The 25,676-nt window shown below is 43.1% G+C and overlaps 1 protein-coding gene across 1 annotated transcript in view; it reads left to right on the top strand.

The window, feature by feature from the left end:
- The window catches only part of LOC126336136 (pickpocket protein 28-like), a 145,937-nt gene that overhangs the window by 16,423 nt on the left and 103,838 nt on the right, over positions 1-25,676 (top strand). The window contains exon 2 of the mRNA XM_049999626.1: positions 12,563-12,757. Within this exon, the coding sequence (XP_049855583.1) occupies positions 12,563-12,757 (195 nt within the window). The remainder of the gene's footprint in view (positions 1-12,562; positions 12,758-25,676) is intronic.

The raw sequence follows: 25,676 nt of genomic DNA, 5'->3' as shown, positions 1-25,676 counted from the left end.
CGCAAATAAACAAGAGTCAGCATGGTTGCATGAATATGACGCCTGATGCGGAGGTCCATGATAAGTAACATTCGGTGAACGGCCGTTAAGGAGAAGCTGTTCACCTCTCGGTTCATCTGGGCGATCGAGGCTGTTGTGAGCCCCTTGGTTCATCTGGGCGGTCAGATGCTCATCAGCTGCATGTCTGTACGCCCAAACATATCTCCGCAGATGTCGTCCTCCTCTGTCATCTATGGCTCTTAGTACATCGCTATTGTCTGGGCGCGGTTTTTGGATAGCGCCACTCAGGGTCTACTTTAACCACGGTGGGAAGCAAACAGTTTATAATCTTCTTTCTGAAATGCTTCCACCCTTGGAGCGAAAGCCAATGATCACGTCACTTTTGGACTTCAGATAAATCGTTGTTTCTGCACTACGGTAACGACTCCACTGTTATCCTCGTCCCCCTTGATACTCTTCATATACCCTCCACTGCTAGTGACACGGACATTTACTGTTTGTGAGTGGTGACATTTATGTGTGTGGAAAGTGAATATTGATGAAAGAGCACAGAATAAATACTAGTCAGCGTGATTTACAATGCTAAACGAAAGAGTATCTTGCCTGGATGCGTCGTCAAATACTGTGTAATTCCAGCCTCAGCGTTTAAAACGTTCACCCAGGGCACTTCACGTAATGAACAAATATCCGGAAACAGTGTTCACACATTCCATACCTGCACTGTCACAGCCAGACCGTCCGAAGCAATAGTTCCCTGGAGTTGTACAGATCTCTGCGCCATATGTTATACTAGAAGTGCACGTTACGGTGTCTGAGTAGTCACTGATGCGTTGTCTGGTAGACGCCCTCTCCAAGTGGCTTCTGCCTTTTCAGTGTTCACACATTCCATACCTGCACTGTCACAGCCAGACCGTCCGAAGCAATAGTTCCCTGGAGTTGTACAGATCTCTGCGCCATATGTTATACTAGAAGTGCACGTTACGGTGTCTGAGTAGTCACTGATGCGTTGTCTGGTAGACGCCCTCTCCAAGTGGCTTCTGCCTTTTCCATTGACGCGATTCTGCCTGTCTAACACAGAGGGACTTCCCTTCAACATTACCCACCCTACCGTCAAAATTCTAACGACGTTGTAGCTGGGCCTGTAATGCCTACAGTGTTTCCAGATATTACCTTACATGTACAGTAATGTTTCATATTGGGCATAAAATCATAAATAAGTAGTAATAGTGACATGAAGTAGAGGAGAGTCGGTTGAAACAGGGTACTTAATAAATAAAGTGGCATACGAAATGAACTATGTGTATCAACCTGTTGAGTTTTTAATCACTAATTGTCCAATCTGTCTACTTACAATTGGGCATGAAACACATAAATTTGAAAAAATGCCTCATCACAGAAAAGAATTTTTTACGCTTCTGTCAACTACCCCATTTTATCAGACTAGTTGGATAAAACAGGGGACTACATTATACGATTTTTTTTTATTTTTTTTAACAAAAGAAACTCCATATACGAACCCTGACAATCACTTCAAAAATCACATTTACATCGTTCATCATCATCATCATCATTAATACCGGCGCAAAGGAGGAACTAGATAGATTGAGGAGGGTGAAGGGTGGTGGGGAATGAGAACTGGCAGTTGGCAAGAAGGTAGCTAGGAAGAGGAGGTACTGAGACAGTTTTACTTTGCATACGACCAACTGTCAGAGTTGAGTGGAGAGGAGCCTCGTGTAGCCGTAGGTGTAGGTAACTTGCAGCAATCTTCAGCAATTAGGAGGCCTAGGTTAGTTGCAAAGTCTAGCAGAAAGAAGGTTCTGCTGCTAGGTAGTTCCCACGGTAGAGGTGTCGGCCAGCTGTTGCAGGAAGTGTTGGGGAGTGAGTACCAGGTCACCAGCATTGTGAAGCCTAGTGCAGGGTTGGCTCAGGTGACTGGAAGCATAGGAGAGTTATGTAAGAATTTTACGAAAGAGAATCAGGTAGTGATAGTGGGTGGAGCAGGGAACAGTCTCGATAGGGACGGGGAATATGATGTCAGTGGTGACTTGGTTAAGATACCTACTCAAACTGGTGGTACTAATGTGCATTTCATGTGTTTCAGCGTCATGATCAGCCTCACCTTAATGCGGCTGTTAGGGGCGTTAATGTGGTGCTGGGGAGGCCACTGATGGCGGAGGGCATGGATCACATCTCAGTGGTGCCAGTTGGGTCTATCAGTAGATGGGGTTTCACTAGGCATGGCCTGCACCTCAATAGGTATGGGAAGGGGAGGCAGGATAAGCTTATAGGTGACAGTGCAGTGGGTGGTGGTGGTGGTAGTGGTATCACTCATGGAAAAATTCCTATAGTAGTTAGTGTTAGAGCTGCACATTTTTTGGACTGAAGTCAGCTGATAGGTATACCTTCTTAAAGGAAGTGCCTCTAACTAAGGGCTCACCTCCAGAGGATGTAATGTTCCCAAGCAGAGAACGAATTTCATTAAAATATAAGAGGTATTAGAGATAAAGTTAGTGAACTGCTAATACACTCCCGGAAATTGAAATAAGAACACCGTGAATTCATTGTCCCAGGAGGGGGAAACTTTATTGACACACTCCTGGAGTCAGATACATCACATGATCACACTGACAGAACCACAGGCACATAGACACAGGCAACAGAGCATGCACAATGTCGGCACTAGTACAGTGTATATCCACCTTTCGCAGCAATGGAGGCTGCTATTCTCCCATGGAGACGATCGTAGAGATGCTGGATGTAGTCCTGTGGATCGGCTTGCCATGCCATTTCCACCTGGCACCTCAGTTGGACCAGCGTTCGTGCTGGACGTGCAGACCGCGTGAGACGACGCTTCATCCAGTCCCAAACATGCTCAATGGGGGACAGATCCGGAGATCTTGCTGGCCAGGGTAGTTGACTTACACCTTCTAGAGCACGTTGGGTGGCACGGGATACATGCGGACGTGCATTGTCCTGTTGGAACAGCAAGTTCCCTTGCCGGTCTAGGAATGGTAGAACGATGGGTTCGATGACGGTTTGGATGTACCGTGCACTATTCAGTGTCCCCTCGACGATCACCAGAGGTGTATGGCCAGTGTAGGAGATCGCTCCCCACACCATGATGCCGGGTGTTGGCCCTGTGTGCCTCGGTCGTATGCAGTCCTGATTGTGGCGCTCACCTGCACGGCGCCAAATACGCATACGACCATCGTTGGCACCAAGGCAGAAGCGACTCTCTTCGCTGAAGACGACACGTCTCCATTCGTCCCTCCATTCACGCCTGTCGCGACACCACTGGAGGCGGGCTGCACGATGTTGGGGCGTGAGCGGAAGACGGCCTAACGGTGTGCGGGACCGTAGCCCAGCTTCATGGAGACGGTTGCGAATGGTCCTCGCCGATACCCCAGGAGCAACAGTGTCCCTAATTTGATGGGAAGTGGCGGTGCGGTCCCCTACGGCACTGCGTAGGATCCTACGGTCTTGGCGTGCATCCATTCGTCGCTTCGGTCCGGTCCCAGGTCGACGGGCACGTGCACCTTCCGCCGACCACTGGCGAGAACATCGATGTACTGTGGAGACCTCACGCCCCACGTGTTGAGCAATTCGGCGGTACGTCCACCTGGCCTCCCGCATGCCCACTGTACGCCCTCGCTCAAAGTCCGTCAACTGAACATGCGGTTCACGTACACGCTGTCGCGGTATGCTACCAGTGTTAGAGACTGCGATGGAGCTCCGTATGCCACGGCAAACTGGCTGACACTGACGGCGGCGGTGCAAAAATGCTGCGCAGCTAGCGCCATTCGACGGCCAACACCGCGGTTCCTGGTGTGTCCGCTGTGCCGTGCGTGTGATCATTGCTTGTACAGCCCTCTCGCAGTGTCCGGAGCAAGTATGGTGGGTCTGACACACCTGTGTCAATGTGTTCTTTTTTCCATTTCCAGGAGTGTAGATGTTATCTCTGAAATTATGGATATATCAGAGCACTACTTAAATAATTTGATAATTCAGAGACTGCCTTTACCAGGCTACAGATTAGCTGGCTTCCTTGCGGGGTGGGAGAGTGGCTCTGTACGTAAAAAACAGTATTTCATTTGAGTCCACAGACGTATCACGACACGCACTGAACAGATATTTGGAAGTTCTGCAGCATTTGTTTAATTTAGTGAAACTAAACTTCTAAATGCTGTTATTTATAGGTCCCCTAACTCCGACTTCAGAGCTATTTTGCTTAAGCTAGAGAGGGTTCTTGATTCACTTTGTAGGAAGTGCCAGAAAGTAGTTCTATGTGGTGACTTCATTATTAATTTTGTACATGATTGTGCAAGAAAAAGGATGTCGGTAGATCTCCTAAATTCATGTGATCTGATGCAAACTGTGTTTTTTTCCAACTATTGTGCAGGGGAACAGTATTACAGTCACAGACAATATTTTTATTCATTCTTCATTACTAGATGGGCATTCTGTTAGAAAAAGGGTGAATGGCATTTCAGACCATGATACACAAATTTTAACACTAAAAGGTTTTTGTACTCTAAACAATGTATTTAATTACAAACTACGTAGGAAAGTTAATCCAACAGCAAATAGAGAGTTTTTCAAAACATGTGAGGGAACACGGGTGTCAAGATGTTTATAGTGCCGATTTTATAGATGATAAATACAATGCTTTCCGTAACACATTTCTCATGCTCTTTGAGAGTTGCTTTCCATTAGAACATTCTAAACGGGGTACTAGCAGTAATGGACAGCCCAGTTGGCTGACTGGTGGGATAATGATATCTTGTTGAACAAAGCGGTAATTATACCAAAATGTTGGAAGTAGTCACAATCAAGCTACAGTAGCCCATTAAAAACAGTATTGTAAGGTGCTTAAAAATGTTATTAGCAAGGCAAAAAGTATGTGGTATGCAAATAGAATAGCTAATTCATAGGATAAAATTAAAGCCATATGGTCAGTTGTGAAGGAAGTGTCTGGTCAGCAGCACAAGGTTGACGATATAAAGTCAGTTTGCAGTAATAATATTTCTGTTATTGATAAATCAAGTATATGTACAGTATTTAACAACCATTTTCTGATCATTGCTGGTGAATTAAATAAGAATTTAGTATCTACAGGAAATCATATAAATTTCTTAGCAAATGCCTTTCCGACATTGACGTCTGAAACACTCCTCTGTGATACAGACAAGAGGGACACTGAGACAATAATCAAATCACTGAAGACCAAGGACTCTCATGGTTATGATGGAGTGTCTAGTAGAATATTAAAGTACTGTGCTGCACATGTTAGTCCTGTATTTAGCCATATTTGTTATTTTTCCTTTAGGAATGGTCAGTTTCCTGAGCGATTAAAGTACTCAGTAGTAAAGCCGCTTTATAAAAAGGGAGAAAGGGATAATGTAAATAATTTTAGACCTATTTCTATGCCATCAGTGTTTGTAAAAGTTATCGACAAGGCTATGTGTGTAAGGTTAATTGATCGTATCACACGATTTGATATCAAATGTACAGTTCGGCTTTAGAAGTCGTTTGACAACTGAAAATGCTATATTATCTTTCTCTGTGGGGTACTGGATGGGCTAAACAAAACGTTTCGAACGCTTGGCGTATTGTTTGATTTAACAAAGGCATTTGGCTGTGTTGATCACACAATATTGCTCCAGAAGTAGGACCATTACGTAATAAGGGGAGTACCTCACAATTGGTTCACCTCTTACTTCAGCACCAGGCAGCAAAAGGTCATTACTCACAATGTTGATAACGGATGTGATATGGGATCTGAGTAGGGTCCTGTCAAGTGGGGGGAGGGGTGGGGGGGGGGGGGGTGCCCCAGTGATCAGTGTTGGGGCCGCTCCTGTTCCTTTTTTATATAAATGATGTGCCCTCTAATATTATGGGTAACTCTAAAATATTTCTTTTTGCTGATGACACTAGCTTGGTAGAAAAGGATGTTGCGTGCAACGTTAACTCGGTTTCAACTAGAGCAGTACATAACCTCAGTTCAGGGCTTGTAGAAAACATACTAACGTTTAATCACAGTAAGACTCAGTTTTTACAGTTCCTAACACACAATTCAACAAAACCTGACTTTTTAATCTCACAGAACGGGCATATGATTAGCGAAACTGAACAGTTCAAATTCCTAGGTGTTCAGATAGATAGTAAGCTGTCGTGGAAAGCCCTCGTTCAGGATCTTGTTCAAAGACTGAATACTGCCATTTTCACTATTCGAACGGTATCGAAAGTGAGTGATATTTCGACACGTAAATTACTCTACTTTGCTTATTTTCATTCACTTATGTCGTATGGTATTATGTTCCAGAAGGATATTTTTGGCTCAGAAACGGGCGGTTCGGGCAATAAGTGGTGTGAGTTCACGAACCTTGTGTCGACCTCTTTTCACGAGTCTGGGTATTTTGACATTGGCCTCTCAATATGTATATTCCTTATTGTCGTTTCTTGTTGTCAATATTAGTTTATTTCTAACAATAAGCAGCTTTCACTCGGTTAATACTCGGCAGAAATCAAACCTCCATTTGGATCGGGCTTCCTTAACTCTTGTGCAAAGAAGGTGTGCAGTATACTGCTGCATCCATTTTCAATAAGCTGCCACTCGAATTCAAAAATCTTAGCAGTAATCCACGCGCTTTAAAATCAAAGCTGAAGAGTTTCCTCATGGGCCACTCCTTCTATTCTGTCGAGGAGTTCCTTGCAAAATTAAGATGATTCTCGTTGTATTGCTGATACCGTTTGCTTAATCTTATGGACTGATTTTCTTTCAGGTTCATGAACATTTATTTTTATCTGTTATTACTTTTTATGCTGTAAGTTCATGTATTGACACGTTCCATGATCTTGGAGATTTGCTCCTCCATTTGGTCCTACGGAACTTGACATTTAAATAAATAAATATAACCCGTCACCCAGCCTTCTTCAGAGTTATAATTCGAGAAAAGCTCGTTACAATAAATTCAAGCTGTATTATTGTTTTCTCCTTCCTCTTCTGACGATGTCCTATACTCCCGTACTTTTACAACTTTCTTTGCTTTCTTCTGTTACTTCAGTAGGCCTATAACTGTTAGAATGTGGCCCCATTTGAAGTTTCCTTTTGGGACTCTTCCCCTTTTTCATAGGTGAACTTGTAAGAACAGCTGTCTTTCCTCTTCTTCCATCAAATTTTTGTTCCTTTCTTTTAGCTATCGTCACTCCTTTTATCTGTTTCGGAGAGACGTGGAAAGCTGAAGTTAAAGGCTTAGGCGTATCCGACTGAGAAGACCCTGGTGTGGTTGTAAAAGATGTTTCTCTGTTTAATGACTGTGAAGTAGGTTCCGAAGGCGGTACATCACCTTTCTCCAATGGTGGGTCAGAGTCTGTTGTTTCAGCAGGCTCATACATCCAATCAAGGAAAATATGTGCATCCAGTGGGACGATTACAGTTTTACGGAATGCATTTATAGCAGTCTCACTAGAAGCAGTTCCATACACCCCTGCAACTTGATTGATGGTTATCACTCGTCCAGAATGACACTGAAGCCACTTCTGAACTTCTTGAGAGTAATAAGTACTCAGTGGAGCCATGAATGCAACATCCAGGGGCTGCATTCGTTGGGTGCAGTGTGAGGGGAAGCGTAAGAGTTGAACATGGTTTTCTCTAGCCGTACTGATAAGATCAGTACTCTTTGTGTGTGTTGAGTGACCATTCAAGAGCAGAAGAGCGGGTATCTCTGCATTTGGTCTAGACAATTCAACAAATCGTTGAAACCACTTCAGGAAATTTATTTTCTGCATCCATCCGCTAGGGTGATACGCTGCAGTACATCCTGGTGGAGCATTATCCAGCAGCTCAGGTTTGGCTCTTTGTCTAGGAAACTCAAACATTGTGGGCATATAAATTCCAGAAGCGTTCATACAGGCTGCAACAGTCACTAAGATGTCTCTCTCCACAGAAACCAAACCGCCCACTTGACGTTTTCCCCTCAAGGCAAGCACCTTAGATTGCTTATTAGGAACTGTTGTTATTCCTGTCTCATCCACATTATAGACTCTATCGGCTGTGAAGCTGTACCTATTGTGAAGTTCTAACAGCAAACCGAAGAACAGCTTCACCACTGCGCGGTTAAAGGCCATTGCTCTGGCAAGAGATGTTGGCTCGGCAGAACGCAGGCTTATTTCCGGACTCCTCTTGAAAAGCGAATAGAACCAGCATTTACCTGCCATTTTCTTATTCTAACTGAAGTTATGGGGCAAGTTATTCTCTGCCAGCTCGAAAGCAAGATCCGCACCGCATCTACATCTACATCTACATGACTACTCTGCAATTCACATTTAAGTGCTTGGCAGAGGGTTCATCGAACCACAATCATACTATCTCTCTACTATTCCACTCCCGAACAGCGAGCGGGAAAAACGAACACCTAAACATTTCTGTTCGAGCTCTGATTTCTCTTATTTTATTTTGATGATCATTCCTACCTATGTAGGTTGGGCTCAACAAAATATTTTCGCATTCGGAAGAGAAAGTTGGTGACTGAAATTTCGTAAAAAGGTCTCGCCGCGACGAAAAACGTCTATGCTGTAATGACTTCCATCCCAACTCGTGTATCATATCTGCCACACTCTCTCCCCTATAACGTGATAATACAAAACGAGCTGCCCTTTTTTGCACCCTTTCGATGTCCTCCGTCAATCCCACCTGGTAAGGATCCCACACCGCGCAGCAATATTCTAACAGAGGACGAACGAGTGTAATGTAAGCTGTCTCTTTAGTGGACTTGTTGCATCTTCTAAGTGTCCTGCCAATGAAACGCAACCTTTGGCTCGCCTTCCCGACAATATTATCTATGTGGTCCTTCCAACTGAAGTTGTTCGTAATTTTAACACCCAGGTACTTAGTTGAATTGACAGCCTTGAGAATTGTACTATTTATCGAGTAATCGAATTCCAACGCATTTCTTTTGGAACTCATGTGGATCATCTCACACTTTTCGTTATTTAGCGTCAACTGCCATCTGACACACCATACAGCAATCTTTTCTAAATCGCTTTGCAGCTGATACTGGTCTTCGGATGACCTAACTAGACGGTAAATTACAGCATCATCTGCGAACAGTCTAAGAGAACTGCTCAGATTGTCACCCAGGTCATTTATATAGATCAGGAACAGTAGAGGTCCCAGGACGCTTCCCTGGGGAACACCTGATATCACTTCAGTTTTACTCGATGATTTGCCGTCTATTACTACGAACTGCGACCTTCCTGACAGGAAATCACGAATCCAGTCGCACAACTGAGACGATACGCCATAGCTCCGCAGCTTGATTAGAAGCCGCTTATGAGGAACGGTGTCAAAAGCTTTCCGGAAATCAAGAAATACGGAATCAACTTGAGATCCCCTGTCGGTAGCAGCCATTACTTCGTGCGAATAAAGAGCTAGCTGCGTTGCACAAGAGCGATGTTTTCTGAAGCCATGCTGATTACGTGTCAATAGATCGTTCCCTTCGAGGTGATTCATAATGTTTGAATACAGTATATGCACCAAAACGCTACTGCAAACCGACGTCAATGATACAGGTCTGTAGTTAAATGGATTACTCCTACTACCCTTCTTGAACACTGGTGCGACCTGCGCAATTTTCCAATCTGTAGGTACAGATCTGTTGGTTGGTGAGCGGTTGTATATGAGTGCTAAGTAGGGAGCTATAGTATCAGCGTAATCTGAAAGGAACCTAATCGGTATACAATCTGGACCTGAAGACTTGCCCATATCAAGCGATTTGAGTTGCTTCGCAACCCCTAAGGTATCTACTTCTAAGAAACTCATGCTAGCAGATGTTCGTGTTTCAAATTCTGGAATATTCCATTCGTCTTCCCTGGTGAAGGAATTTCGGAAAACTGCGTTCAATAACTCCGCTTTAGCGGCACAGTCGTCGATAACAGTACCATCGGCACTGCGCAGCGAAGGTATTGACTGCGTCTTGCCGCTTGTGTACTTTACATACGACCAAAATTTCTTCTGATTTTCTACCAAATTACGAGATCCGTACCTCATCGATGGTCAAGCCAAACAATCTGCTTTCCATTAACAGGATATATTCAGCCAGTTCATTTTCCTGCTACTGATTAAATACAGGTTTGTAACAGCCTAGACCTAAGACAACAACAGTAATAATAATAATAATAATAATAATAATAATAATAATAATAACTGCAAACAGTTAAATTAATTTTTTCTAAAATAGTAAATAGGCCTACCTTTCTTTGTAGCATCGTCTAAACACGTTCCACTCTGGGCTTTTTTTACACGTGCTCCCAGAGTACTCTGAGAAACCCCTAAGGACTTTGATGCTACAGCTTCTTTCATATTCTCTTGACTCAATGACTGTCTGTTAGTTTCCCTTTTATAAGGCGCCATAATTATGGCATAATTTAAGTTAGATCCTGTGAATAATAATAATAATAATAATAATAATAAATTTCTAATAGGATAAATTAAATGAACAATTTAAAAATAGCAAACGGCGACTTTTAAATCAGTTCGATAAAACGGGGTACTACTCTGTTTATCAAACTTACTGGCACCCTGTTTTATCCGACAATGCCATGTTAAGAATAAGTTGATTTCAATAGCCCTTGAGCAGGACAAACATTTTGAAACAATCAATGATCAGTAGTGCAGACAATATTTAACTTATGTCATACTTTCCTTACACTCTTCAAAATAGTGTCTTGCAAATATAAATCACAATTCATAGTCGAATATTACAACATAACACTGTAAAACTCATTTTTCCGCCGAGAGAACTCACGGTTGCTTTCAACGGGCTGCAGCTACTCTAAGAATGAAGATCATCCAGTGGGAAAGATTTACTATGTTTACTGGGAGATGGCAGTACATATCAGACGAGAAAAGTACGATACCCTATTTCATCAGATTACCCTGTTTTATCAGACTCTCCACTGCATAAAAGATAGGAAATAAGATAATTAAGCCAGCCGGAGTGGCCGTGCGGTTCTAGGCGCTACAGTATGGAACCAACCCACCGCTACGGTCGCAGGTTCGAATGCCAGAGGCATGGATGTGTGTGATGTCCTTAGGTTAGTTAGGTTTAATTAGTTCTAAGTTCTAGGCGACTGATGACCTCAGAAGTTGAGTCGCATAGGTCTGAGAGCCATTTGAACCATTTGAAGATAATTAACGAGAACACTAACTGAAATGACACAGTATTTGTGTTACAAGATGCTTTAACTGGATTAAATGACAAACTTGTTGGGTCATAAGGTGCTCCATTATATGGTTTAAACGTGTCAGTAAAAACTCTCAGTTTTGATTATTATCTATGCGCATATTTCAGTGCAATTGAGACAGAAGAAGTATAATTTTTGTAAAATTGTTGTGGATAGATTACGCTTATGTATGTGTAAAATTTAATTTACAGTCAGTTACAACAAAACGTGTGTTATTTTAACTAAATGAATGTGTACAAATGCACTTCACTTAATGTGTATGAACTGTCTTTTGATGTACTGGGTAACTGGGGTCAGTCCTTCAGGTGATGCAGTTCTTCGCTTCAAAATATTTTGGATAAATGACAGCATCGGTCATAATCCTGTATTTTACACATCGATTTGTGTCACTGTGTGACTATCTTTAGTGAATACCATTCGAAACCTGTAGGCCCATATCATAACAACACAACATTTTCCATACGGTGTCCCTCCCGCCGGAGGTTCGAGTCCTCCCTCGGGCATGGGTACGTGTGTTATTATTAGCATAATTTAGTTTAAGTAGTGTGTAAGTCTAGGGACCGATCACCACAGCAGTTTGGTCCCTTAGGTATTCGCAGACATTTGAACACACATCCATGGGGTGTAACATGTACTGTGATGATTACTTCGGACCTCATAAAAGGTCACCCTCGCCTGCTGTCTCGTGTCACAGGATCTAGATATTGATGTGGCTGGTTATGTGGACAGTCGTAATTCCTTGTGAGCTGTGTATACACCCTAACGTCTGTTGTTTCCGAAAGGGTGGTTGCGTAGTGAGGGGCATTTGTACTCCATAGCTGTCAGTTGATTTAGTGACGTAGACTCCAGCTGTGGCATGTAAGTAGTTTTAGTTCGTGTCTGGCCTTGCGTCGGATTTTTACGGAGGGTTGAATACCATGTCTCTTTTCTGTGAAGGGTTGGTTCTAAACACTGTACTAAGTTAATTAGATGAATGGTTCGGTTGTAGGTGTGGAAAGATGAGCGACAGAATCATGGAGCAATTCAGTCACAGGCGGTGGCTTGCCTTTCGCCTTGGATATATTTGAAGTTTTCATGTATTTCTGTGGGTGCAGCCTACCGAAGTTACCACGTTTCGACTAGGAGACTCAAGTGGCGTTGGAGAGATATTTAGGAGATATGGAGGGTGCGACAGACAGCTCGGGTAGCATATGTGATTGGTTTTGTCATATGTATCTTTTTCCATTACCAAATGTAGCTCTTAAAACTGTACCTGCACTTTTTTGGCTACGAGCCTATAATCATCCAGTACGTACTGAAAAGCAGATGTTGCTTCCAGAGGCGAGAAGTCAGAGAAGCAGCTGGAGGCGGGAGCGCCCCACGTGGAGCGGGCGTGCACGTGCGGCGCGCAGCCCCGCGAGCAGAGCGATCCGGCCGTGCTGCGCTGCGTGGCCCACGTGTCCGAGTACTGCCGCAGCACCAGCATGCACGGCCTGCGATACGTCGGCGACGTCCAGCGGCCCGTCGCGGAGAGGTAACGCGCCGGACAGATCGCTTTTACGTCCTGATCTTAGTCGTACGCTACTTTACCAATTTTTAGGCGAGCCGTGAACTTGATGCAAATTTCATTCATCCATTAGCTCACGAAGATTACGTATTGTATGTTAACCGGGGGCCTCGAAACGACAAGCAGGAGGAGGGACACATGCAGTATTCAGATGCATTGGACGTCCGCAGCCTCTACATGTATACATCGGTACACTATCACCTTGGCCTGTTCTGGTAAAGAAGCACCCTCAAAAACGAAGATGAAGGCATTGGTAGGAACCCTTCTATCTTTTGGTCCTTTGTGGAGAGGCCAGATGAACAACCCATCGTTCTAAATTGGCGCATAGATCGTCGTCGGAATGCAGTGGGAGGTCTCGATGGAAAATAAACCTCTGGAACATGTTTAGGTTTTTATGGGGTGCGGGCCAGCATGGTACCACTGACGTCGGATCCAACGTATTGCATCAGGAACCTCTCCATCATGCTTGGACTGCTTCCGTGGAGTGCATCCTTCATTGGTACGGAGAGAAGATGTCGGAAGGAGCGAAATCTGGACTTCAGGGTGAATGAGGAAGAACAGTCAAGTGGAGTTTTGTGAGGTCTTGCGTTGTCATGGGGCAGGAGAAGTTCGTTTCCATTTCTGTGGTGATGAACACGCTGAAGTTGAGTCTTCAAATTTCGGAGGGTAGCCCACTGGACTTAAGAGTTGATCGTTGCACCATGGCAGTGGACATGAACGGAATGACTCTTACAGAGTCTCAGAAGACCATGGCCATGACTCTACCGGCTGAGGTTATAGCTTTCAACTGATGGATTGCCCATTGTTTCCGGTTCGGTGTGATGAACCCATGTTTCATAGCCTGTGACGATATTCGACAAAAATTGTCACCAACAGCCTCGTAACGCGCAGGGAACTCCAGTGTGCTCTTTATGCTCTTATATATGTTGCAAGCTGAAGATGACGAGAGAGAGAAAGTGTATGAGGATATTGAAAAGGGATATGAAAATCTAGACTGGTATGCAGATGTAGGGGAAGGAGTAAAAGAAAAGGTTACAGGAGAACATGGGCTTGGGTGGTGGTGGTGGTGGTTAGTGTTTAACGTCCCGTCGACAACGAGGTCATTAGAGATGGAGCGCAAGCTCGGGCTAGGGAAGGGTTGGGAAGGAAATCGGCCGTGCCCTTTCAAAGGAACCATCCCGGGATTTGCCTGAAACGATCTAGGGAAATCACGGAAAACCTAAATCAGGATGGCCGGAGACGGGCTTGAACCGTCGTCCTCCCGAATGCGAGTCCAGTGTGGTAACCACTGCGCCACCTCGCTCGGTATGGGCTTGGGGAAAGGAATGAGAGAGGAGAGAGACTAATTGAGTTCTGTAATAAATCTCAGCCAGTAATAGGGAATACTCTCTCCAAAAATCAAAAGTGGAGGAGGTATACCTGGAAAAGGCCCGGTGATATGGAAAGATTTCAGTTAGATTACAACATGGGCAGTCAGGGATTCCGAAATCAGATATTGGATGGTAAAGCGTACCCAGGATCAGACATAGATCGGAATATAGAAGTGATGAAGAGTAGCCTGAAACTTAAGACATTAGTCAGGAAGAATCAATACGCAAAGAAACGTGATACACAAGTGCTAAGCAATGACGGGATACGGTTGAATTTCTCTAAGGCTATAGATACAGGAATGTGGAATAGCTCACTAGGCAGTACAGTTGAAGAGGAATGGACATCTCAAAAAGGCCCATCACAAAAGTTGGGAAGGAAAACATAAGTACAAAGAAAGTAACTGCGAAGAAACCATAAGTTGTTGTTGTTGTTGTCTTCAGTCCTGAGACTGGTTTGATGCAGCTCTCCATGCTACTCTATCCTGTGCAAGCTGCTTCGTCTCCCAGTACCTACTGCAACCTACATCCTTCTGAATCTGCTTAGTGTACTCATCTCTCGGTCTCCCTCTACGATTTTTACCCTCCACGCTGCCCTCCAATGCTAAATTTGTGATCCCTTGATGCCTCAAAACATGTCCTACCAACCGATCCCTTCTTCTAGTCAAGTTGTGCCACAAACTTCTCTTCTCCCCAATCCTATTCAATACCTCCACATTAGTTACGTGATCTATCCACCTTATCTTCAGTATTCTTCTGTAGCACCACATTTCGAAAGCTTCTATTCTCTTCTTGTCCAAACTAGTTATCGTCCATGTTTCACTTCCATACATGGCTACACTCCAAACAAATACTTTCAGAAACGACTTCCTGATGCATAAATCTATATTCGATGTTAACAAATTTCTCTTCTTCAGAAACGGTTTCCTTGCCATTGCCAGTCTACATTTTATATCCTCTCTACTTCGACCATCATCAGTTATTTTACTTCCTAAATAGCAAAACTCCTTTACTACTTTAAGTGTCTCATTTCCTAATCTAATTCCCTCAGCATCACCCGATTTAATTTGACTACATTCCATTATCCTCGTTTTGCTTTTGTTAATGTTCATCTTATATCCTCCTTTCAAGACACTGTCCATTCCGTTCAACTGCTCTTCCAACTCCTTTGCCGTCTCTGACAGAATTACAATGTCATCGGCGAACCTCAAAGTTTTTACTTCGTCTCCATGAATTTTAATACCTACTCCGAATTTTTCTTTTGTTTCCTTTACTGCTTGCACAATATACAGATTGAATAACATCGGGGAGAGGCTACAACCCTGTCTCACTCCTTTCCCAACCACTGCTTCCCTTTCATGCCCCTCGACTCTTATGACTGCCATCTGGTTTCTGTACAAATTATAAATAGCCTTTCGCTCCCTGTATTTTACCCCTACCACCTTTAGAATTTGAAAAAGAGTATTCCAGTCAACATTGTCAAAACTTTCTCTAAGTCTACAAATGCTAGAAACGTAGGTTTGCCTTTTCTTAATCTTTCTTCTAAGATAAGTCGTAAGGTCAGTATTGCCTCACGTGTTCCAACATTTCGACGGAATCCAAACTGATCCTCCCCGAGGTCTGCATCTACCAGTTTTTCCATTCGTCTGTAAAGAATTCGCGTTAGTATTTTGCAGCCGTGGCTTATTAAACTGATAGTTCGGTAATTTTCACATCTGTCAGCACCTGCTTTCTTTGGGATTGGAATTATTATATTCTTCTTGAAGTCTGAGGGTATTTCGCCTGTCTCATACATCTTGCTCACCAGCTGGTAGAGTTTTGTCAGGACTGGTTGTCCCATGGCCGTCAGTAGTTCTAATGGAATGTTGTCTACTCCGGGGGCCTTGTTTCGACTCAGGTCTTTCAGTGCTCTGTCAAACTCTTCACGCAGTATCGTATCTCCCATTTCGTCTTCATCTACATCCTCTTCCATTTCCATAATATTGTCCTCAAGTACATCGCCCTTGTATAAACCTTCTATATACTCCTTCCACCTTTCTGCCTTCCCTTCTTTGCTTAGAACTGGGCTGCCATCTGAGCTCTTGATATTCATACACGTGGTTCTCTTCTCTCCAAAGGTCTCTTTAATTTTCCTGTAGGCAGTATCTATCTTACCCCTAGTGAGATAAGCTTCTACATCCTTACATTTGTCCTCTAGCCATCCCTGTTTAGCCATTTTGCACTTCCTGTCGATCTCATTTTTGAGACGTTTGTATTCCTTTTTGCCTGCTTCATTTACTGCATTTTTATATTTTCTCCTTTCATCAATTAAATTCAATATTTCTTCTGTTACCCAAGGATTTCTAGCAGCCCTCTTCTTTGTACCTACTTTATCCTCTGCTGCCTTCACTACTACATCCCTCAGAGCTACCCATTCTTCTTCTACTGTATTTCTTTCCCCTATTCCTGTCAATTGTTCCCTTATGCTCTCCCTGAAACTCTGTACAACCTCTGGTTCTTTCAGTTTATCCAGGTCCCATCTCCTTAATTTCCCACATTTTTGCAGTTTCTTCAGTTTTAATCTACAGGTCATAACCAATAGATTGTGGTCAGAGTCCACATCTGCCCCTGGAAATGTCTTACAACTTAAAACCTGGTTCCTAAATCTCTGTCTTACCATTATATAATCTATCAGATACCTTTTAGTATCTCCAGGGTTCTTCCACGTATACAACCTTCTTTCATGATTCTTAAACCAAGTGTTAGCTATGATTAAGTTGTGTTCTGTGCAAAATTCTACTAGGCGGCTTCCTCTTTCATTTCTTAGCCCCAATCCATATTCACCTACTATGTTTCCTTCTCTCCCTTTTCCTACACTCGAATTCCAGTCACCCATTACTATTAAATTTTCGTCTCCCTTCACTATCTGAATAATTTCTTTTATTTCATCGTACATTTCTTCAATTTCTTCATCATCTGCAGAGCTAGTTGGCATATAAACTTGTACTACTGTAGTAGGTGTGGGCTTCGTATCTATCTTGGCCACAATAATGCGTTCACTATGCTGTTTGTAGTAGCTTACCCGCATTCCTATTTTCCTATTCATTATTAAACCTACTCCTGCATTACCCCTATTTGATTTTGTGTTTATAACCCTGTAGCCACCTGACCAGAAGTCTTGTTCCTCCAGCCACCGAACTTCACTAATTCCCACTATATCTAACTTTAACCTATCCATTTCCCTTTTTAAATTTTCTAACCTACCTGCCCGATTAAGGGATCTGACATTCCACGCTCCGATCCGTAGAACGCCAGTTTTCTTTCTCCTGATAACGACATCCTCCTGAGTAGTCCCCGCCCAGAGATCCGAATGGGGGACTATTTTACCTCTGGAATATTTTACCCAAGAGGATGCCATCATCATTTAATCATACAGTAAAGCTGCATGTCCTCGGGAAAAATTACGGCTGTAGTTTCCCCTTGCTTTCAGCCGTTCGCAGTACCAGCACAGCAAGGCCGTTTTGGTTAATGTTGCAAGGCCAGATCAGTCAATCATCCAGACTGTTGCCCCTGCAACTACTGAAAAGGCTGCTGCGCCTCTTCAGGAACCACACGTTTGTCTGGCCTCTCAACAGATACCCCTCCGTTGTGGTTGCACCTACGGTACGGCCATCTGTATCGCAGAGGCACGCAAGCCTCCCCACCAACGGCAAGGTCCATGGTTCGTGGGGGGGGGGGGGGGGGGGGGAACCATAAGTAACAGAATAAATACTTCAGTTGATCGATGAAAGGAGGAAATACAAAAATCTTCCAGCAAACTTAGGAATACAGTAATACAAGTCGCTGAGAAATGAAATAAATACGAAGTTCAGGGAAGATAAGACGAAATGGCTGCACGAAAAATGTAAAGACATCGAAAAAGGACAGACTTAGCATACAGAAAAGTCAAAACAACCATCGGTTACATTGAACTCATGGGTGACAATATTAAATAAGAAGGAGGGAGTAGGTAGGTGGAAAGAATACATTGAAAGCCTCTTAGATTGGGAAGATTTGTCTGGTGTGATAGAAGAAGAAACAGGAGTCGATTTAGAATATGTAGGGTATCCAGCACTAGTATCAGATTTTAACAGAGCTTTGGAGGGCTTACGATCAAATAAAGAAATAGGGATAGATAACATTCCAACAGAATTTCTAAAATCATTAGGGGAAGTGGCAACAAAACGACAATTCACGTTGGTGTGTAGAATGTAAGACTCTGATTACATAACATCTCACTTTCGTAAAATCATCATCCACACAATTCCGAAGAAAGCAAGAGCTGACAAGTGCGAGAATTACCGCACTATCAGCTTAACAGCTCACGCATCCAAGTTGCTGACGAGAGTAGTATACCGAAGAATGTAAAAGAAAACTCAGGATGCGCTAGTTTGGCTTTAGGAAAGGTAAAGGTACAAGAGAGGAATTCTGAAATTGCGATTAGTAATGGAAGCAAGACTAAAGAAAAATCAAGACACGTTCATAGGATTTGTCGAACTGGAAAAAGCTTTCGACAATGTAAAGTGGTGCAAGATGTTTGCAATTCTGAAAAAGTCGACGACCAAGAAGTAGCTGAAGTTAAGGAATTCTGCTACCTAGGCAGTAAAATAACCAATGACGGACGCAGCAAGGAGGACACAAAAGCGGACTAGCTATAGTAAAAAGGGCATTATTGGCCAAGAGAAGTCTACTAATATCAAATATCAGCCTCAACGTGAGGAAAAAAATTCTGAGACTGTACGTCTGGAGTACAGCATTGTATAGTAGTGAAACATGGACTGAGGAAATACCGGAACACAAGAGAATCGAAGCATTTGAGATGTGGTGCTACAGACGAATGTAAGGAATGAGGAGTTTCTGCGCAGAATCGTAGAGGAAAGCTCAATATGGAAAACGCTGATTAGGAGAAGGGACAGGATGACAGGACATCTGTTAAGACAAGAGGGAATGACTACCATGGTACTAGAGGGAGCTGTAGAGGGCAAAATCTGTAGAGGAAGAAAAAGATCGGAATACATCCAGAAAATAATGAAGGACGTAAGTTGCAAGTGCTGCTCTGAGATGAAGAGGTTACCACAGGAGCGGAATCGTAGCGGGCCGCATCAAACCCGTCAGAAGACTGATGCTCCATAAAAAAGAGGTCTTACGTTAGTTGGCAAGAAACAGTGTAGTTATACACTTGCGAGTAACCCAACTTGGGGACGACTGTATTGCCCCTACCTACAGAGACGTCAGATTCTGCTGCAAGCTGTCTGTGATCCATCGATAACCTCGAATGAGAGTGTTAGTAAGGCTCTAATATTCCACACGTAACAGATGTGTGCGGCCCGCCTGCGCTCTTGACGTCTCACCGTGCTCTTGGTCAGTGCCAGGTCTCCGTAGACACTCTGTAGGAGCCAATGAATATCTACAATAGTCTGGTTTTCCGCTGAAAGAAACTTAGTGACAGCTCGCTGCCGGAATTCACCTCCGAAGACGCCATTTTGAATGCTGCGTAAGTTAACTATACGCGCTGATGTGGGAATATTCATCCATGTCCCACAATAACTTCCTAATTTTTTCAACCGAAACTGGCTGAAACTAAGATGTGTTTCATTACTTACTAAGCGCTCCTCGTACTCCTGTCAATGAGATTTCAGACAGTAGACGTCTGGAGAGCAGAGGTTGGATACCAAATTGAGTGTAGCCCGCCGTAAGGCCCATAAATAAGGAGTGATAATCTGGATGCCGAAGACTTCCGGCATAAGAATTCAGCCTCATTCTGCCAACGGCCTTACAAAGAGGGCGGAGGAGCGGATAGAGGTTCAGGGCACTCTCTTGTCCTAAGGGTGGGAAATTGCCCCTAAAGGCGGAAGATCAACGACATGAGGATGCAGAAGGCAATGGAAGCCACTGCATTAAAGACACGTGACGTGTATCCACAGGACATGTGGCCTGTAATTGAAGAAGTGTCATGATGATCTCTCCATTGGCAAAAGATTCCGGAATAGTCCCCCATCCGGATCTCCGGGAGGGGACTGCCAAGGGGGAGCTTACCATGAGAAAAAGAAGGAATAATCAACGAAAGGATAACGTTCTACGTGTCGGGGCGTGGAATGTCAGAAGCTTGAACGTGGTAGGGAAACTAGAAAATCTGAAAAGGGAAATGCAGAGGCTCAAATTAGATATAGTAGGGGTCAGTGAAGTGAAGTGGAAGGAAGACAAGGATTTCTGGTCAGATGAATATAGGGTAATATCAAGAGCAGCAGAAAATGGTACAACAGTGTAGGATTCGTTATGAATAGGAAGGTAGGGCAGAGGGTGTGTTACTGTGAACAGTTCAGTGACCGGGTTTTTCTAATCAGAATCGACAGCAGACCAACACCGACCACGATAGTTCAGGTATACATGCCGACGTCGCAAGCTGAAGATAAACAGATAGAGAAAGTGTATGCGGATATTGAAAGGGTAATGCAGTATGTAAAGGGAGACGTAAATCTAATTGTCATGGGCGACTGAAATGCAGTTGTAGGGGAAGCATTAGAAAAAAAGATTACAGGAGAATATGGGCTTGGGACAAGGAATGAAAGAGGAGAAAGACTAATTGAGTTCTGTAACAAGTTTCAGCTAGTAATAGCGAATACCCTGTTCAAGAATCACAAGAGGAGATATACTTGGAAAAGGCCGGGAGATACGGGAAGATTTCAATTACATTACATCCTGGTCAGACAGAGATTCCGAAATCAGATACTGGATTGTAAGGCGTACCCAAGAGCAGATATAGACTCAGATCACAATATAGTAGTGATGAAGAGTAAGCCGAAGTTCAAGACATTAGTCAGGAAGAATCAATAGGCTAAGAAGTGGGATACGGAAGTACTAAGGAATGACGAGATACGTTTGAAGTTCTCTAACGCTATAGATACAGCAATAAGGAATAGCGCAGTAGGCATTACAGTTGAAGAGGAATGGACATTTCTAAATAGGGTCATCACAGAAGTTGGGAAGGAAAACATAGGTACAAAGAAGGTAGCTGCAAGAAACCAAGGGTAACAGAAGAAATACTTCAGTTGATTGATCAAAGGAGGAAGTACAAACATGTTCCGGGAAACTCAGGAATACAGAAATACAAGTCGCTGAGGAATGAAATAAATAGGAAGTGCAGGGAAGCTAAGACGAAATGGTTGCAGGAAAATGTGAAGACATCTAAAAAGATATGATTGTCGGAAGGACAGACTCAGCATACAGGAAAGTCAAAACCACCTTTGGTGACATTAAAATAGCGGTGGTAACATGAAGAGTACAACGGGGATTCCACTGTTAAATGCAGAGGAGAGAGCAGATAGGTGGAAAGAATACATTGAAAGCCTCTATAAGGGTGAAGATTTGTCTGATGTGATGGAAGAAGAAACAGGAGTCGATTTAGAAGAAATAGGGGATCCAGTATTAGAATCGGAATTTAAAAGAGCTTTGGAGGACTTACCTTCAAATAAGGCAGAAGGGATAGATAACATTCCATCAGAATTTGTAAAATCATTGGGGGAAGTGGCAACAAAACGACTATTCACGTTGGTGTGTAGAATATATGAGTCTGGTGACATACCATCTGACTTTCGGAAAAGCATCATCCACACAATTCCGAAGACGTCAAGAGCTGACAAGTGGGAAAATTATCGCACAATCAGCTTAACAGCTCATGCATCGAAGCTGCTTACAAGAATAATATACAGAAGAATGGAAAGTAAAATTGAGAATGCGCTAGGTGACGATAAGTTTGGCTTTAGCAAAATTAAAGGGACGAGAGAGCCATTTCTGACGTTTGTCGACCTGGAAAAAGCGTTCGACAATATAAATTGGTGCAAGCTTTTCGTGATTCTGAAAAAAGTAGGGGTAAGCTATAGGGAGAGACGGGTCGTATACAAAAATGGCTCTGAGTACTATGGGACTTAACATCTGTGGTCATCAGTCCCCTAGAACTCAGAACTAATTAACCCTAACTAACCTAAGGACATCACACACATCCATGCCCGAGGCAGGATTCGAACCTGCGACCGTAGCAGTCGCGCGGTTCCGGACTGAGCGCCGTAACCGCGAGAGGTCATATACAATATGTACAACAACCAAGAGGGAATAATAAGAGCCGGCCGCGGTGGTCTCGCGGTTCTAGCCGCGCAGTCCGGAACCGTGCGACTGCTACGGTCGCAGGTTCGAATCCTGCCTCGGGCATAGATGTGTGTGATGTCCTTTGGTTAGTTAGGTTTAAGTAGTTCTAAGTTCTAGGGGACTGATGACCACAGCAGTTGAGTCCCATAGTGCTCAGAGCCATTTGAACCATTTTTGAATAATAAGAGTAGACGATCAAGAACGAAGTGCTCGTATTAAGAAGGGTGTAAGACAAGGCTGTAGCCTTTCGCCCCTACTCTTCAATCTGTACATCGAGGAAGCAATGATGGAAATAAAAGAAAGGTTCAGGAGTGGAATTAAATTACAAGTTGAAAGGATATCAATGATACGATTCGCTGATGACATTGCTATCCTGAGTGAAAGTGAAGAAGAATTAAATGATCTGTTGAACGGAATGAATAGTCTAATGAGAACACAGTATGGTTTGAGGGTGAATCGGAGAAAGACAAAGGTAAGGAGGAGTAGTAGAAATGAGAACAGCGAGAAGCTTAACATCAGGATTGATGGTCACGAAGTTAATGAAGTTAAGGAATTCTGCTGCCTAGGCAGTAAAATAACCAAGGACGGAGCAAGGAGGACATCAAAAGCAGACTCGCTATGGCAAAAAAGGCATTTCTGGCCAAGAGAAGACTACTAATATCAAATACCGGCCTCAATTTGAGGAAGAAATTTCTGAAGATGTACGTCTGTACAGCATTGTATGGTAGTGAAACATGGACTGTGGGAAAACCGGAACAGAAGAATAGAAGCATTTGAGATGTGCTACTATAGACGAATGTTGAAAATTATGTGGACTGATAAGATAAGGAATGAGGAGGTTCTACGCAGAATCGGAGAGGAAAGGAATACGTGGAAAACACTGATAAGGAGAAGGGACAGGATGATAGGACATCTGCTAAGACATGAGGGAATGACTTCCGCGGTACTAGAGGGATCTGTAGAGGGCTAAAACTGTAGAGGAAGACAGAGATTGGGATATGTTAAGCAAATAATTGAGGACCTAGGTTGCAAGTGCTACTCTGAGATGAAGAGGTTAGCACCAGAAAGGAATTCGTGGCGGACTGCATCAAACCAGTCAGTAGACTGATGACAAAAAAAAAAAAACTTTTGGTTGTCATCCGTGGCATCGTTACAGCACAGCGCCACGTCGACGATGTTCTACACTCTGTTTTGTAGCCTTTCTTCGTAAGTCATCCTGGGCTCATGGAGTGTTTCTACGTTTTTTCTTCGTTGTTACCAAATCCTGCTTTGGTAATAGATGCCTGCGGATCTCTCCCTAATTGAGAAATTTTGGAACATTATAGACAGGCCGTTACAACCAGCTCGGGATTTAGACGTTCTAACGAACCAGTTGGACAGAACGTGTATGCCCCCAGGAGGACATCCAACAATCTCTATCAGTCATTGCCAAGTAAAACAGCTGCTTACATAATTGTCAATGATAGACCAAAGCGTTACTAAAGTGTTCAGTTTGTGCTCTTTCTCTTGAATAAATTACCCAATTTTTGGAAACTGTAATCATCTGTCTGTACATGTGCATTACATCTACTGATCTATTTCCCATTCGCATGATCCCTTCGTTGCGTATCGTTTTTGTTGTCTTAGAAAGTACTACGAAATGCAAAAACTAAAGACTGCCCAACAAGCATAAGAAGGAACAAAGATGCCAAAAACACAAGCGTAAGGATAACACAAGAGACAGGGCTTCAAGGTAGTGATAGTTACTGTTACGGAATTGAAGGGGGGACGCTGCGTATCATATATGGATGGAGAGTCAAACACCAATGTAGAAATAGGTTCAGGCACTCTCCAGTGAAGCTAATCATTCAGTTTTTAATGATCACTTGACAATCTTCTTAATAGCTCTCAATTTTTTCAATAATCTAAAAATAGATATAAACTGTAAAAAGCTGCATAAATATTCAGACATATGTAAATAATGTTTTAAAGTAATGCTGAGGCTGGTATGCAGACTTCAATGTTCAGAAATTCAAAACTGTGCTCTTTACAAAGAGCAGATTAAAACATCATGATGTTAAATTTTAAATCAGTCGACTCATGCAAATAGTCAGCTCACATACCTGTTTGCGGAAGTGAGGAATTGGATTATCACATAGGCTAAGTCGTACGCAAAGCAGGAGGCAGACTCCAGTAGGATACTAGTAAAATGCAGTCTAGAAGGAAGACTGTATGCACAATGCTTGTGCAGCTAGTCACAGAATATAGTTCAGACGTCTGGGGTGCGTAGCACATACAAGTAACAGCGGACATCGGCAGCGTTAACGAGTTTTGTTGTACCCAGAGGAGAGCTTCATAAAATGCTAAATAACTTGAATTACCATACGCTTGAAAACACACACGAATATCTTCCGAAAATTTCAAGTAAGTTATTAAGTGAGGATTACAGGAAAACGCTGCAGACGCTTGGTCGTCTCCCGTAGAAACTGCAAAGAAGATGTTAGAATAATTACAGCGCGCAAAGAGGCATTTAAGCTATCATACATGCCGCGTTCCATAGGCGAATGGAACAGGAGGACACTGCAACGTGTGGTACAATGCAACTACCCTACGATCTGCTCTTCACAGTTGTGTGCCGAATATAGATGTAGACTGAAATGAAGATGGTCTCAACAAATACCAAGTTGAAGACGAAATGATGGGAGATGGCCTGAGAAGATTATTTTCCGATTCCTTCCTGATGATAACAGACGAAGAGGATGACATAAAAGGAGACGCAATGTCAACATAAAGAAGCAAGCCTGACAAACTTCAGCGCGAAAATCTAAAGATAATAGTTAATAGAGAAATCTCGAACTGACCTTCAACCAACAGTTTATGACATGTGGCAGTTGATGATGTTGTGATTCTGCAAAGCAACACGAAATTGAATATCTTGTATGTTTGATACTCTACAGCTTGTAGAAACTGTAAGTATGTCACCTTATTAATTAATTATTAATTAGTAAGTTGACATATCTACAATTTGAGACAAGAAGGGCACATTAAATTGGGAGAATGGGAGACTACAACCAGCAATGATCAATAAATGACGTTGTCCTTGCCGGTGTTGGTCATGATGATGCTGGTGATGATGATGACACTGATGATGTATGCTACGAAGCGACGCGAAATGCGTCGAACGCGTGACTCTGGTTGGAATGGAGGTGAATAAAAGATACAGGTGGATTCTGACAATGAAAGCTGCGTACAATACGATAGAGCGACTTGTACCTTATATCCAATAAATGTTTGGAGTCCTTATCATTTTGACATGACTATGTACTTGAATGGAATTTAGGGACGCATTGTTAAGACGGAAACAAATCATTACAGCTCAT

The sequence above is a fragment of the Schistocerca gregaria genome, chromosome 2 (genome assembly GCF_023897955.1).
Source record: "Schistocerca gregaria isolate iqSchGreg1 chromosome 2, iqSchGreg1.2, whole genome shotgun sequence".
Lineage (NCBI taxonomy): Eukaryota > Metazoa > Arthropoda > Insecta > Orthoptera > Acrididae > Schistocerca > Schistocerca gregaria.
This window is presented reverse-complemented; position numbering and strand designations above follow the sequence as displayed.